Source organism: Passer montanus, unplaced genomic scaffold, assembly GCF_014805655.1.
Source record: "Passer montanus isolate IOZ18808 unplaced genomic scaffold, ASM1480565v1 scaffold5, whole genome shotgun sequence".
NCBI classification, from domain to species: Eukaryota; Metazoa; Chordata; class Aves; order Passeriformes; family Passeridae; genus Passer; species Passer montanus.
Window position 1 is genome coordinate 5,037,500 of NW_024369929.1, and position 14,805 is coordinate 5,052,304.

Sequence of the window (14,805 nt, forward strand, 5' to 3'; positions counted from 1 at the left end):
ATTTTAACAGAGATACTGGGTTAGTCATAGTTTTTGATTCTTCTGTCTGCAGAAATCAAGTCTCAACAGAGCTCTTGGATCCTGAAGAAACCTGATGAGAGATGTCATTCCAAACCCCCTGACAGGGAAGGAAGAGGAGGAGTAATAGTACTCACATGTAAATGAAGTGAGGCAAGCCCTGAAAAATGCTTTACAACCAGAGGGAAAATTGAAGAATAGGAGTGCCCAAAAAAGAACTTTGTACTACAGATACCTGTGGGATGGGAAGAAAATACTAAACAGGTAATGGAAATTAGAGAGGGTAGAGATAATTCCTCTGAAAATACTACAGTGAGGTTCTTAACTACGGCTGTATCTCTAATAAACATCTGAATAGATATGGAGTCAGGAAATGGTTATTTATATAAGCTGAAGCAAAGAGTCCATGGGTATTGCTTTCAAACATCCATACTACCTAAAGGACTAGCCTGTGTAAAATGTTTTCCAAATAAACTTAGTTAAAATTTCAGAAGTATGGGTGGCTGGGAATGAGAATTTCCAGCATATCTGACAGTAGAGGAAAAGTAGAAACTGCTCATCTTGACATACCTTTTAAAATTCTCTAGGTCACCCAGTTTCAGGTTGTATGCCCAGTTTCAGGTTGTTTGCCCTTATTAAAGCACCAAGTGTTTCTGGACTAATTACAGTAAAAGCACAGTTGTTGAACAGTGGTGTTTATCTGTTAGCTCAGCATAGTGATCAGTGATTTGTGCATGAGTGACAGAAAGGTTAAGTTAGAGATCTCCTGAAGGAGGACTTTGTTAGCCATAGGGGACAAAAGGAGGGGAAAAAAGGACTGACAAAGGTTGTATAGAAAGAAACCTTTAATGAAGATTTGCCATAAGGCAAGATAATAGTTCTTGAGTGTTATGAACTGCAGAAACTGCATGAACGCATTATATTTTAAACACTTAATCTGTTTTACAAACTATGTACATTCTTCTGCTAAATAAGATGAATTGGGATTCAAGAAGCAGCACATCCTGACAAATCTTCTCCTGAAGGCATCCATTAATATAAATCAACAGTAGCAATTTTGTTTGATCATTTATTTGCAAGAATCATTAAGGTTTATTAGCATAATTATTCCCTGTGGGACTTCATGTCACATAAATGAAAAATGGCATTATCAATATTTAAAAGATAAGTATGTAATGTTCAAAGTACTTAAACAGTACTCTGCAGGTGGTGTCCAGCTGTAGCAAATTAGATTAGGTTTGATTTCTAAATTCTAGAGATATAACTGGAGACAAAACTCGGTTCCTTCTTGTGCAAGGCGTAAGCACAGCCACACTCTGTAGTTATTCATTACTGTACATGTGTGTAACACTGCTTCAGATTGCAAGAAAGCAACCTGTCTTAAGATACCAAGGGGGAGACAAATGTTGCTCACTGGTGGAAATCCTTCTATAATCTTGTCTTTCTTATTTTTAACAGTTCTATATGATGATCTCACATTTTTTCATTGAAACAAGACAACTTTCTCCCTCATCTTAGTCAAGACATGGAGAAAGGCCCTGCTTTCCTGCAGGAGCTCTGACACCAAAGTCAGCTGGTGCCTCTGTACCAACTGTGATCATCTTGGTACTACCAATGAGCTTGGCATACAGGAGCATACACTTTTTGAACGAGACACAAGGATAGATGCACAGCAAAGCCTGTGGGTAATGCTGTGCTGGGAACATTTCACAGACACAAATCTGTGGGCTTTGTGTGGCCCACAGCAATGCAGAGCCAATTCACCGCTTCACTGAGGGATTTTTGTTGGAGCGCAAAATTGCTGTTTTAGCAGCAGCAAAATCTCTGTTCTCTTCTCCTCTCTAAAAGCTCTTGAATAAAACATCAGTGATTTGACTATCATGCCCCAGGACTCCTCCAGACACATCCCTGTGTGGGGCAGGGAAGCAGAGCCTCCACCAGCCTGGGGCTCATCACAACGCTCTGCCAAGGCTGCTGGGCACGAGGAAATGCCAGTGTAAGAGATGGATGCAGGCAGCAGAATGACTTTCACCTTGCTCTCAGCCTTTCTGGGACTGATGTTTGTTTTCTGTTACTGCCCTTCAGTTGCCCTTTCCATTCGTTGGCTTGAGGTTACGGCTACAGATTAATTTGTTTAATACTCTCTTGTTGGCAGCAGACATTTTTTTTCTTAGTATTCTGCTCTTTGCTAAGCTCCCCTTTGGAGCTCCTCAGCTTTTTAATTATTCACAAAAGCTGAACTGAGCTCTTTGGAATGTGTGTTTGGTAGTATGTTCAGGATTGAAGGGGGTTCTGCTTACTTCTAAGTACATTTCCTGGTGCTTTCAAGTCTGCACTCCAGTTAGAACACATGGCAGCACCTGGACTTGGTGCTTCCCAGGAGTGGGCAGTCCCCAGGAAGCATCTGCCATCTCACCCTTTTGCTCACTATATGCTTTTTCATGATGCTGCTATGGGAAGAGCACTTTATAGCTTATTTCTCAATATGTCATTCAGGTTTGGAAATTACAAATCTTCCTTCCAGAGGTGCATGTTCTGATGGCATTGCATACAAAATACTGAAGAGGAAACCATGTTCAGTGCTTAATTCCAGCCAAAATCAGCTGGGGGGATGGTTACTGGGTGGAGGCCATGACTGGCCTTAGTTTTCCCTCTGCCCATCCAGTTGGGCACTTTGGCAGACAAGCTTGCAGGCTGGTTATTCACAAGCCTCCTCTACACTCCTCACAGAAAAGACAGGGATAGGCCAGAATAGAAAAAAATCTAATCTTTCCTTTCAAATGAAAAGCTACAACTGAAGCTTGTTATCTTGAACAGCACTTTTTGACAAATACTTGTATAAGAGGTCCCATGTCAAAATCTCAGTAAATAGATACTTTTTAAAAAACCTTTTACAAACAGAATTTTCATACTCCTAAACCTTTAGATTCTCTTCTAAAAATCATTTCCATTCAGTTTCCTAAGTAAGGACTCAGTCCTTATGCTTGAAATTAGGATATCTAGTTTATTTAATTGGTTATCATAGGTAAGTGGATAAAGGTCTTGCTGCAAAAAACAGAAGTGTCATTATAGCAGTGTCTTCCAACAGTCTTTGCAGAAGAACTGTATTTGCTGTCCCCAGACCAGGTATTCAAAAAAAAAAAATCTTAGAGGTGAAGCAGAAAGCCTGGCATTCTCAGCAGAAAGTACTTATATGCTTCCCCTCAGAAAACTGAGTCCTACAACTAAATATTTGTTAAACCCACATTTGTCTCATCAGAAACAGTTGAGAACAGTTGAACACATTTGAAGCACTGAGTATTTTTGTTCCTTGTAATATTTCAGTTTAGAGTCCACAATGTCATGAGTAAAAGATTGCTTCTGCCTACTGCTGCTATGGGGCATATTTTCCCTACTACTCCAGGATAATTTAAAAAAAAAAATTAGTGCTACGGCTTTGTTGACAGTGATAGCCCCTTAGCTGCTAAATCTGCTGTCCCATCCATCACTAATCTCAAGCAAAGCAAGCATTAGTTTCTCTGTGACTTATCTAGGTCCTTAGTAGATCAATAACACAGCTCAGATGTTTCAGTCTCTTCCCTGTTAATTCACATTTATCTTTTCATCCAAAGAAGGTAAATTACCTCACAGAGAAGCTGTGTTATCCCAATAGTGGTTTATAATGTTGCAAAGTCAGCATGACCCACATATCTTATCTCAGCTGGAATGCATTTGTCACTGTCTCGTGTTATGATCATCTGGTAAAATGCCCTAGAAAAGAGGTAAACCTGCAAAATGGCTTCACCATTTTCATTTAATGACCTTTCCTGCTATGTGTTCCTGTATCACCTTCAACTGAAACTGCTAAAAAAGGCAACTTACTTTTTCCCTTTAATGCTCCATTTCATTGTTTTTACCATTAGCATTTCTCAGCAGTCTTCCCTTTGCTGTCAGGAGTTCATCAGTGGGTGCTGGAACTGAGTTTAAGAACTGACTCATTTATTAAGATGCTGTGTTAACCCTGGGAAAGGACTGCTGAGTTTAACTCTACATTTGTACAGTTGGCTGCTGATTACCTAAAAGCTTTTCAGGCTCTAGAAGGGTTTAATGCTCTTAGAAAAAGAATTGAGAATCAGGTCACTGACCTATAGCTGTAACCAGGCTGCTGCAAAAAGAAATGCTGTATGCAACAAGAGTTTGAGAGCAGTTACGCAGCTGGGACTCACACCTTTCCATACTACAGGAAGGTAGATAGTTCATTATCTGTTATTCTAAAAGCTCCATAATGGAAACAAAACTTACATATAAACACACTGGATTTCCAAGAAGTCTGACATAGCTGGTTGCTAAAACAGTGCATTTTTATTCTCCTTCTTTAGAAGAGCAGAGCAACTCTGCCTGGACTAAACTCTGCTCTGCAAGTGTGAAATTCTTAGGTCTTTAACTGAGAAATTAATCAGTGCCATCCAGGAGCTCTGCTGTTTGACAGGAGGAGAGGGAAGGTGTTTTCAGCACGGGGCTCGATTCCTTCCCAAATGAGAAGTGACCTGCTGGGAGGAGGAGCAGCACAGCCAGGTGCTTCCCTCGCAGGTGGAGCAGGAGCACCCCACTGACCTTGAGGAGCAGGACAGGATGTGCCAGGAGGGCCAGGCACAGAAATGCTGCCCAGGGGCAGGTGAGTATGAACCAACAGGGAGGTGCAGTCAGAGCCGTGGTTGCAAACTGAAAAAGGAGAGCTTCTGGCTGCATGTAGAGGGAGGGAACAAGACAGTTAAGATGCCCAAGCTTTAGGAGAGGAGCCTGCAGTTCCTGGGGGTGCTCTCAAGAGATGCAACCAGCAGTTGTGTCTAAGTTGAGGGAAACAATTGTTTTCCATCTCTTACATATTCCATTTAATGGAAGAACAAGGCAAGGCATGTTGGGTGTTTCTGTGGAGTTTCTGGGTTATTTTCCCCTCCTTGTTCTCTGTGTGGAGTGACATGTGCTGGAAGGTTACTTACCTTCCTTTGGAAATCTGCAGGCACAGTTTGCTGAGCTATCCCTGTGCTTAATTTCTGTTGGGGGAAAATATCAGGCCATTAAAGGTAAGAGATTCTGAGCACAAACTGCTATAAGGTAATGAGGACAAAATAATTCTCTGTTGCATTTTTTTTCTTCTTTGTATTTTAAGCAAACTTCAGCAAATGTGAAATGTATGGGAAAGAAAAAAACAGTAAAGGCTCCAAGGACTGGAAACCTCAAAATATTTTTCCATTGGGAATCTTTCAGGGTATTAGCCCTGTGTTCTGTCTCTTCTGTGAAAGATAAACTGCTAACAAATACTTTACATGCAAATACAAGCCACCTCTTAATTTTAAAAATAACTTTGTGAACTGGCCCATTGTTCTCTGGTATACATTTTGCTCAAGGATTTTTACTCCCACTTTTCTGTCCGAGTGCCTTGCTCTCCTGGAGGTTGACTCAAGGGATGCTTGTGCTCTCCTTTTAGAGGGCTGCTGTTCCAAAAGGAGGATGTCATGTGAGCAAAGATGACACTTTACATCTCGAGGTTATTTGCTCTTGTTTCCTGAAGTGAAGGGCAGGGGCTTAATTTTGTTCATTTGTTTGGCAAGAAAGAAAATTCTGTTTATTTCCAGTGAGGCACATAGCTGTTTACTGAGGAGAAGGGACAGCAAAAATATCTTTTGCATCTTTCTCCCCCCAGTCCTGCCACCTCCAAACCTTGAGCACTCCAAGTCGTTGCTGTGCCAGAGTGGTTAGAAGATTCCTTCTTTCTAAGTCAGTGCCTTGGAATCATTGGGGGACTGAGGGGGGTTGACATTTATTTGTTTGCTTGCCCAATGTTGAAAAGAGAAGTGTAGTGGTAACACCACTTGCAAAGAAGAATTAGGGCGCATTTATGATCTTTTTCTGTTTCATCTCTCTCTGCTTGTATCTTTTTAAAGACATGGTCTCCTGTAGTTTATTCCTCCCTTCCCCAAACATTGTGGGAAAACACTTTTCTCATTAAAAAGACAGAAAATAACCAAAGCTCCAGAAAGAATTTCACCAATTTGGGAAAATGTCTAAAAGATTTAAAACAATAAGTGTTCTCATCCCAAGAAGATGTAGATACATCTATAGCCAGCACTGTGTCAGTAGAAACAACCACACTTGTTACCTCATTCTCAGAGGTGTTACTCTCTTAAACTCTATTAATTTTAATTAATTTTATAAAATAGGTGACATTAATGAAATTGAAATACTGCATTAAATAAGCTTAAATGTCTTTAGTTTTACTCAGCTATGTGGAAAATAACATTAAGGTGAGGAAAGTGGGTGGGAAGAGTTTTGGGAATTGGGTGCCACAACGTTGATTCCTTCCTGGAGAAGAGTCGATCCGGGAAACCTGTAAGGAGCAGCTGTGCTCTGTGTAAGGATATCGAGGGCTGCGTTTTCCTAAATAAAGCATACACGGTCCCAAGCAGCCTCAGCAGAATCATTGTTTTGGTGATCATGGCTCATGTTCCGGCTGTTGTGTTCTGCCCTGAGCCTCTATCTCCCACACCTGCTGCAGATTCATCGTCATAGCTGTGAAGGAGATAAATTATTAATTAAACGCTGCCACCTGGGGTTTGTGTTTAGAGGTGAGGCAAGTGCATTCATTTAAAATCACGACTCAATAAATGCGATTAAATATCACCTTTCAAGGTGACGTCACGCTCCCGTGGCCCCGCCCACTCAGCTACGACGCGTCGGGGTCGGGTCGCCATCTTGGCCAATCAGCGAGGGCGATTCCCCGGAAGTGAAACCGCGTCCTGGAGCCCGGCGGCGACGCGCGTTACCACGGCAACGGCCGGCGGGATGGTAAAGGGGGGGCAGTGAGGGGAGCGGGACCCTGAGGGGAGCGAGACTGGGGGGGGCAAGGAGAGTGGGACCGTGAGGGGAGCGGGACTCTGAGGGGAGCAAGACTGGGGTGGCATGGGGAGTGGGACCGTGAGGAGAGCGAGACCGGGGTGGGGAGTGGGACCCTGAGGGGAGCGAGACTGGGACGCCACAGGGAGTGGGACCCTGAGGGGGGGCGAGACTGGGGGGGGCAAGGGGAGCGGGACCGTGAGGGGAGCGAGACTCTGAGGGGAGCAAGACTGGGGTGGCATGGGGAGTGGGACCGTGAGGGGAGCGGGACTCTGAGGGGAGCAAGACTGGGGTGGCATGGGGAGTGGGACCGTGAGGAGAGCGAGACTGGGGTGGGGAGTGGGACTGTGAGGGGAGTGAGACTCTGAGGGGAGGGAGACTGGGGGCGGCATGGGGAGTGGGAGCCTGAGGGGAGCGAGAGTGGGGTGGGGAGACTGGGACCCTGAGGGGTGCGAGATTGTTGTAGGGAGACTGGGTCTGTTGAGGGGAGCGATATTGGGCGCGGATGGAGAGCGGGACCGGGGAGGAGCGGGGCCGGGGGCGGCATGAGGAGCGGGTCCCCGCGGCTGTCCGGCGGCACCGCCTCTCCCTTGTCGCCCGCAGGCGTCCGAGGAGCGGGAGTGGGGCAGGCGGGCGGCCCGGCTGCGGGCCGAGCTGGAGCGGGAGCGGCGGCTGGACGAGGCGCTGCGGGCGGTAAGAGCTGCGGGGGCGGCCGCGCTCGGGGAGCGGGAAGGGGAGGACAAGAGTTCGCCTGGCTTTACCTTTGCCTGTCAAAAGCTGTCCCCATTAACAATCATTTACTGGCTTGGAAAGTCTTGCTTGAGTGCACAGTCTCTTTGCCTTCTCCCAGTGCGAGAGTTGGTAGGGAAAATGTTTGCTCTCATCAGGCAGAAGAGAACAGAAAGCAGAGAGCGCTGCAGCTGGAGCGAGAGCAAAAGCTGGCGGCTGAGCTGGCGAGGCAGGACCTGGAGAAAATGAAAGATGAGAAGATCAGGCAACAAGTCAGAGCAAACAGGTAATTCAGAAATTTCCAAGCTGTATCAAACTGGCTGCTCCTGTTATCAGATTTGGGACAGCTGTAGCAGGAGTGCAGACAACTCAGACCTGGAAGGAAAAGTTACTTTGGGATCAGAGTACAATAATAAGTTAATTTTAAGCAAATTGTGTCAATATAAATCGTTGATCCACAAAATTTTCATTCTGAATATATGTATGTGTACTCTTTGGCATATCTGTGAGCATACGTGTGTATGCATGTGTACCTGTGCTTATATAGTTAGAAGTGAAGTATGCAGAACTGTTGATAGCACATGTAGAAATATAGGTAACCCTTGGTTTTAAATTGATTTTTTTTTTTTCTTTTTCTGCCCTTTAACTAGAGCAATATTTTTCATCAGGGTTGCCCCAATGAAAAATACTACGTTTAAATAGTGATGGAAACGTAATTTCTTCCCCTAGATACCTACCCCCTTGTAATAGGATAATTTGTTTTTTTCCCCTCCAGTCTTGAACTTCGAGAGTTAGAAAGAAAGCTGAAATCTGCTTATATGAATAAAGAACGAGCTGCACAGATTGCTGAAAAAAAAGCTATATACAATGAGAAAATGGTAATTAGTGTATCCCAGCACCTGAGTCACATAACTCTTTGTATGGATTGTGTAGAAGATTTTTCCTTAGACTTTTTTAATCTAAAATATTGCTCAAGCATTCAGTGTTATTGAAAATATATTTTGTGTTATGAAGGATTAATTAACTAGTAATAACTAGCTATAAGAAAAAGGTTTACTTTACCATTGCAATTGAAGGAGTAGTGATTGAATTTGTTGTATGACTGGTTATAGTTGTTATTTTACTGGTTTTGTAGTATTTACCCAAATCAAAACTATGATACCCTTTGTACAGTGTTTACAGTGGTGAATCCTTACCTCATAGTCTGGTTCTTGAAAACAATGTTACTCTTTCCAAGCAGTGATCTGAACAACTTCAGAAAGACTTGCAAATTGTATTTATCTGTACAAAGATGTTGGTGATCAGGCAGAGATTCTGATGGTGTTAATGCTCTGTACAGGGTGCAGTGCAGGCAGTTGCTGTATTGCAATGTGCTGGTTGTGGGTGTTCTCTGTAGCCCAGCCTCATTCCAGTCGTTGTGCTGATGTGAGTGAGTTCCACACCTGAGCTCAAATGCTCAATACTTTGTTCTTTAAGTATTTTTAGTGCTCCTCCAGTTGGTCAGATGTTGAGGGTGCCCTTCAAGGGTTCTACTGACTGGATTAAGCTATTAAGTGTGTTAAGGCTCTATATTTATAGATTGAGGTGGAAGGCTTTCATTTCTGGTGATGCTGCATAATTCCTTTCCATACTGTGTATTTTTTCCTTACAAGCTGTAGTAGTGGGAGTGAAAAGGAATCTTGCATTGCCTTTCCCCCCCTAGAAATGGGAGGATGAAGTAGCCCAGGAGATGAAGGAAGAGTATGACAAGTATCTGAAAGAAGAAATGTCTGCAGAACTGAGGAAACACCAGGAGAAGAAAACATACCATCAAGAACTGGACAAACAGGTTGAGGAACAGGAGAAGAAGAAGCAAGAGGCTTATGAAGAGTTTCTAAGAGAGAAACACATGATTGATGAAATTGTAAAAAAGATCTATGAAGAAGACCAAATGTTAGTTACTTTGAATTTTTATTATTTATTAATTTAAAACAAGGCAACTCATATAATTCTGCACAGAAAGCTAATTTGCATGCACTTATTCCCCATATACTAAGGCCCATTTTAGTTCCCCTTGGTCACATTTTAGTAACAAGAAACTTGCATGAATTTTCCTGTTGAAACCTCAGAATGTCCCAGTCACTCTTGTGTCCTTTTTCCCCAAATATGAAATCCAGCTTATTTGCAGGAGGGGTTCCATTGGGCCCATCATGTGGGACACAACAGCATATTTCACATTTCCAACAGTTGCTTTATTTGCATGTCTTAGGAACAGGGAAGGAGGTTTCTGAGGTCTGAGTATTGTGTGTGGAGGTGGGGAGAGTTCAGGGGTTGTGGTGCTGTTGGGCTTTCTTTTCTTCTTTCTCTTTGAATGTATAAAATGCAGCAGCAGCGTGTACTTTTGTGTACAGTCTGCCTTCCAGAAAGGTGTTAGACATGAGATTCCCTTCTTGGGGCATTTTATTACTGAGTATTTCCAATTTAGCTATCTAGTTTCTAGCTGAATGGTTAAGGACAGTCATTTGAATCTTAGTCTCAGGAATATGTTGGTAATGGTGAGCATCTGGTTAAATAATCTGCAGTATGTTAAATAATTATTTGAGCAGTTTTTTCCCATCTTCTACAGGGAAAAACAACGGAAGTTAGATAAAATAAGAGAAACTCAGACATATATTGAAGAGTTTATAAAAGAACAAGCTATCTGGAGGAAAAGGAAACAGGAAGAGATGGAAGAAGAAAATAGAAAAATTATGGAGTTTGCCAACATGCAACAAAAAAGAGAAGATGGTTGGATGGCTAAAGTTCGAGACACTGAGGAGAAAAAACAGAGAGTTCAAGAAATGGTATCAATAATTGAAATTGTAGAAAAAATTGTTGTATGTTTTTGTCTTTCATTTAGAAACCTTTCCTTCTTGTAATAGGTTGCCAAGACCATGGAAAGAGAAGAACAGAGGCGTAAAGAACAGGAACAAATCCTCCAAGATCTGTATCTGGAAGAACAAGAAGCGATGGAAAGGAAGAAGGAGATGGTAAGTGCTGGCAGGTACATGAAGGATTTTTTTTGGATTTTAAGTCTGCAGTGTTGTTTGTGACTTTGGGGTTTTCAGTTATGTTCTAGCACAAAGTATTTATTTTCAACTCCATTTTCTAAACGTTCTCAGTCAGGCAGTTTATAGATTAGCTTAGGTTTTGGAGGGAAAATTTTGTACTTTGAGATCCCTTTTCTCTTTCTAATGTATTTCATTTCAACCAGGAAGGCAAGTAAACGTTTTGAATACCCTTGTGGATTTTACGTCTGCAGTGTTGTTTGTGACATTGGGGTTTCCGGTTATGTTCTAGCACAAAGTATTTATTTTCAACTCTATTTTCTAAAAGTTCTCAATCAGACAGGCAGTTTGTAGATTAGCTTAGGTTTTGGAGGGAAGATTTTGTACTTTGAGTTTCCTTTTCTGTTCCTAATGTATTTCATTTCAACCAGGAAGGCAAGTAAACGTTTTGAATACCCTTGTGGCCCCATTTATACATTTATTTATCTTGTGAAGGAGAATAGCAGTAACTTTCAAGTTTAGATTTAAGCTAAGCAGTTTAATTAACTGCTTTTTTTTCTGCAAGTCTATATCCAATGGGCCTGGACACACTCTGTCTTACCTTGCTGTGGGTGACAAACAAAATGTAACATACTGTTGAGATACCAAACACTGCTATTTTTAGAGTGTTGTTCAGGATGACTGTCTTGTTGATTCCCTTCATCATAGTGGGAAGAAAAATCCCTTTGGTTTTGGACTTAATTTTGAGAGTCTTGTGACATTTGCCAAGCTGATTAATAGTGGAGAGCACTGTCAGATATGGAATGTTTGCTCCAGTTAGTTATGCTAGAAGTTAAGAGCTACAGTAAATTTATTCCAAGATAAATGGAGTAGATTGACTGCTGCTGCTGAGAATTTTTCAAAGTATTTTCAGTAATGCTGCATTTTACTCAATTTCCTTTCTAGGCAGAAATTGAAAAGAGAATAAGGCAGCGCCTAGACTTAAGGCAAGCATATGAAAAGCAGTTTGCTCTGAAGGCAGCAGAACAAGAAGCTATGAGAGAAGAGGACAGAGCTCTCCGGCAGCGGATCTTGGCCAAGCTGGCCGAGGACGATCGCATTGAGCAGCTGAACGCGCAGAAACGGAGGATGAAACAGCTTGAACACAAAATGGCCATGGAAAAAATTCTGGAGGACCGCCGCAAACAGTGTATTGCAGAAAAAGTAAGAGTTTCACATGCACCTTTGGTTTGAGCACTGTGTTTAATATGGGAATACTTGTGCTATTCTAAGGAACAATGCTGGTGTTGGTAGGGAAAGGTGATAGGAATTGCAGAGAATAGCGGGGGGAATCAGGACTTTGTTTCAATTTCTAACAAGAAAAAGGTATTTTTTAGAGCTAACTTTTTTTGTAGCTCAAGAGGTTGGGATCAACAACATTCCTGCCCTCCTGTGTAGCTGTACTGCAAATACCTCTTCAGGAGGCATGAGATCAGCAACACAGCTGCTGGTCAGCTGCACTGATAATGATGCGTGAGGCGGGGAAGGCCTAGCCTTGCTTTGAGGTTAAGTCTCTTTTATTGAGATCTGAGGACAAAAAGGTGTAAACTGAAAGCAAGACATGGAATCCCATACTGCTGTTTTGAAACCTGTGTATAGGTATAAATCACCTGTGTAATGTGAATTGCAATTTCCAGTCATCAGTGTGAGAATTCATACCTATTGCTCCTTTTCCTGGATTAGAGCAGTAGGGCTGGAACAGACCAACTCATCTGAGAGCCAAAAAGCCACCAGGACTGAACATTGCCTGCCTTCAAAAGGGCTTCTGACACCAAACACTTGGATAGCAGACTCGCCCCACGACTTGCCATTCAGTTTTCTCTTTTGTCTGAGATTGTTTTCCAGTTGCCAGACAGATATTATTTAAACAATGCTTTGTGGGGTTTTCCATACACTTTTCTCTCCTTTTCAAGAGCATTTCCTGTGACCAGGAATTAGGAAGTTCAAAATTTACTCCACTAAATTTTTTCTCTTTATGCTGTTGTGGAAAGTGGTGGAAACAAATACTGAAACAGAATTTAGGAAAATTTGTTTATTGTAGGAGCGTGAACTTGAAGAAAGAGAGTTAGAAAAGAGAAGACAAGAACGTATCCGTGCAATTATTGAAGAGGAGAGACAGAAACTCTTGAAAGAGCATGCATGGAAATTGCTGGGTTATCTTCCTCGAGTAAGTGAATTGTATTTTAAATACCTTTAATGTCTGTCCTGTAAATTGCTTTTCTCCTGGATAGTTCAAGGTGAGTTGCAGAACTGTGGCAGTTCCCAGAGTCAGTGGATGTCCTTACTGTGTCAGCTCACCTGTGCTCACCTCTTCCTTTTGCTTTTGAGCTGGCACCCCTTTACAGCACTGCTCTTTCTGCTGGGGGCTTTGGGCTCTCTGCACTGCTGATGCAGAACTTGTACAGAACTTGCTGAAAGCTTCCACAGCACTTTGCACGTCCAGTGTTTGAAATATGGAACATGAATTCTACAGCAGGGCTTCTCTAGCTAGAAAGGGCTCCACTACATCTTAAAACCCATTGCCACCAAATTTCTCATTTGGGGTTTTGGCAGCAATTTCTTGCAGCTCTCTGGCTTGTCTGCCAAATATTCCATAACTATGGACTCTGCAGCAGTGCAATAAACTGCAGCATTTACAGAAGCATTGCAGAGCTTGCTCTGTTCATACTGGTGTTCTTGAAAGTTAAAAAGATGGAAGCAGTTATTGCAATAGGAATAAACTACACTTTATTTTGTATTGTGCTTCATGATTGGAAAGATCTCCTAATAGTACACAAATGAACTGAGAGCTGCCTTAGGGATGTAAAAATGCATTTACAGAAGAGGGGGAACTATCCAGCTGGTTAAAGAAATCCTGCAATACTGGAAAAACTTAAGTAGAGCAGACTTTAACTTTTGTGCAAATATTAATACGAGAATTGGTGCAGGAATTTGTAACACTTGGAGTGAGTTGTTCTCTAATGTAGATTTAATTAAAGGATAACCCATATTGAGAACATTTTGATAAACTTTTCTGGTTTGAATTTTCTGTTGTAGGAAGCCTTGGCAATTTCAGTGTCCAAGGCTCACACGTGTGCCATGTATGATGTTCTGCTTTTCTGTTCTTTGCTTCAGCACTGTGTCTTGATTTGGGTGTTCCTACATCACATTACTTCATGCAAAATGGTTAAACAGCAAAGTGCTACCAAACAGGAAACTTTCCAATATAAATGCAGTTTTTAACTTTTTTCCTCTTTTTTAAATGCTGCTAGGTATGTTCTGCGGGTCATACATTTTTAGCAGTAAAATTAATTAGAATTAGAAATGTAGATTTCTGTGTGAAGCTTCTCTTCTCAAAGACACAGTTTTTTATTAAGTTGTCCAGCATTACTTGGTCTCCCAAGTTATTTCTTTGTATGAGTTAACTCCAACACAGGTAAAGAGGGTGTCAGAGCCCCAGACCAGCCAGGGCCTTTTTTTACTGCAGTTGCTTCATTTTACTAAATCTGCCCCTATGCTGTACTCTAATCACTCCTGTGAGCAAGAGAATGCTTGTAACTCACCTGTTCAGGTTTTGTGACCGTTTTGAGGCTTGCCTTAAAGTTACTATAGTATTATAGATACCATATTTTCTTCCATAGAAAATTTCAGAGATCCATAGTAATCTCACTGCTCTGTTTTACCTTCTGATGTTTCTTTCCTGTTAATGTAGGGAATACTCAAAGACGAAAACGACATTAACATGCTTGGAGAAGATTTCAGGCTGGCTTACCAGCAGAGAAGAGGTAATGAACTTACAGAAGAGAGCTGAACCTTCCCCCAGCTCAGCTCCTGCTTTGCCACTAGGTGTCATCAGATTCCCAGTCAAAACTTCCATTTGCTTTTAACAGTGAGGAATTCCTTTTTAATAGCATTAACAGCCTTCATTTTAAAACCAAGTTCTAAACGGATAAGCAGTTAGTTTTACAGAAGTGTGTGCTCCACTTTCATTTTTCACCAATAAACTTTTGGAGTTCTCAATTATTCTCAGTTAGTCATGTAGTAATGTTAGAAATGTTTTCTTCAGCAACGCAGCAGAAACCTCACCTAGCATGTGTATTCCAGTCTGGACTGAAGAATTCTCCTAATGCACTAGTTCTGG

General features: G+C 41.9%; 1 protein-coding gene across 1 annotated transcript; it reads left to right on the top strand.

The window, feature by feature from the left end:
* Nucleotides 1–6,662: 6,662 nt before the first annotated feature.
* MNS1 (meiosis specific nuclear structural 1) lies at nt 6,663–14,719 on the top strand. Its single transcript, XM_039723276.1, is given in 11 exon segments — nt 6,663–6,716; nt 6,718–6,843; nt 7,495–7,584; nt 7,779–7,906; nt 8,396–8,498; nt 9,323–9,552; nt 10,226–10,442; nt 10,521–10,628; nt 11,592–11,849; nt 12,727–12,852; nt 14,377–14,719. Coding segments are annotated over 11 exon segments (1,539 nt in total). The 3' UTR covers nt 14,476–14,719.
* The last annotated feature ends 86 nt before the right edge of the window (nt 14,720–14,805 follow it).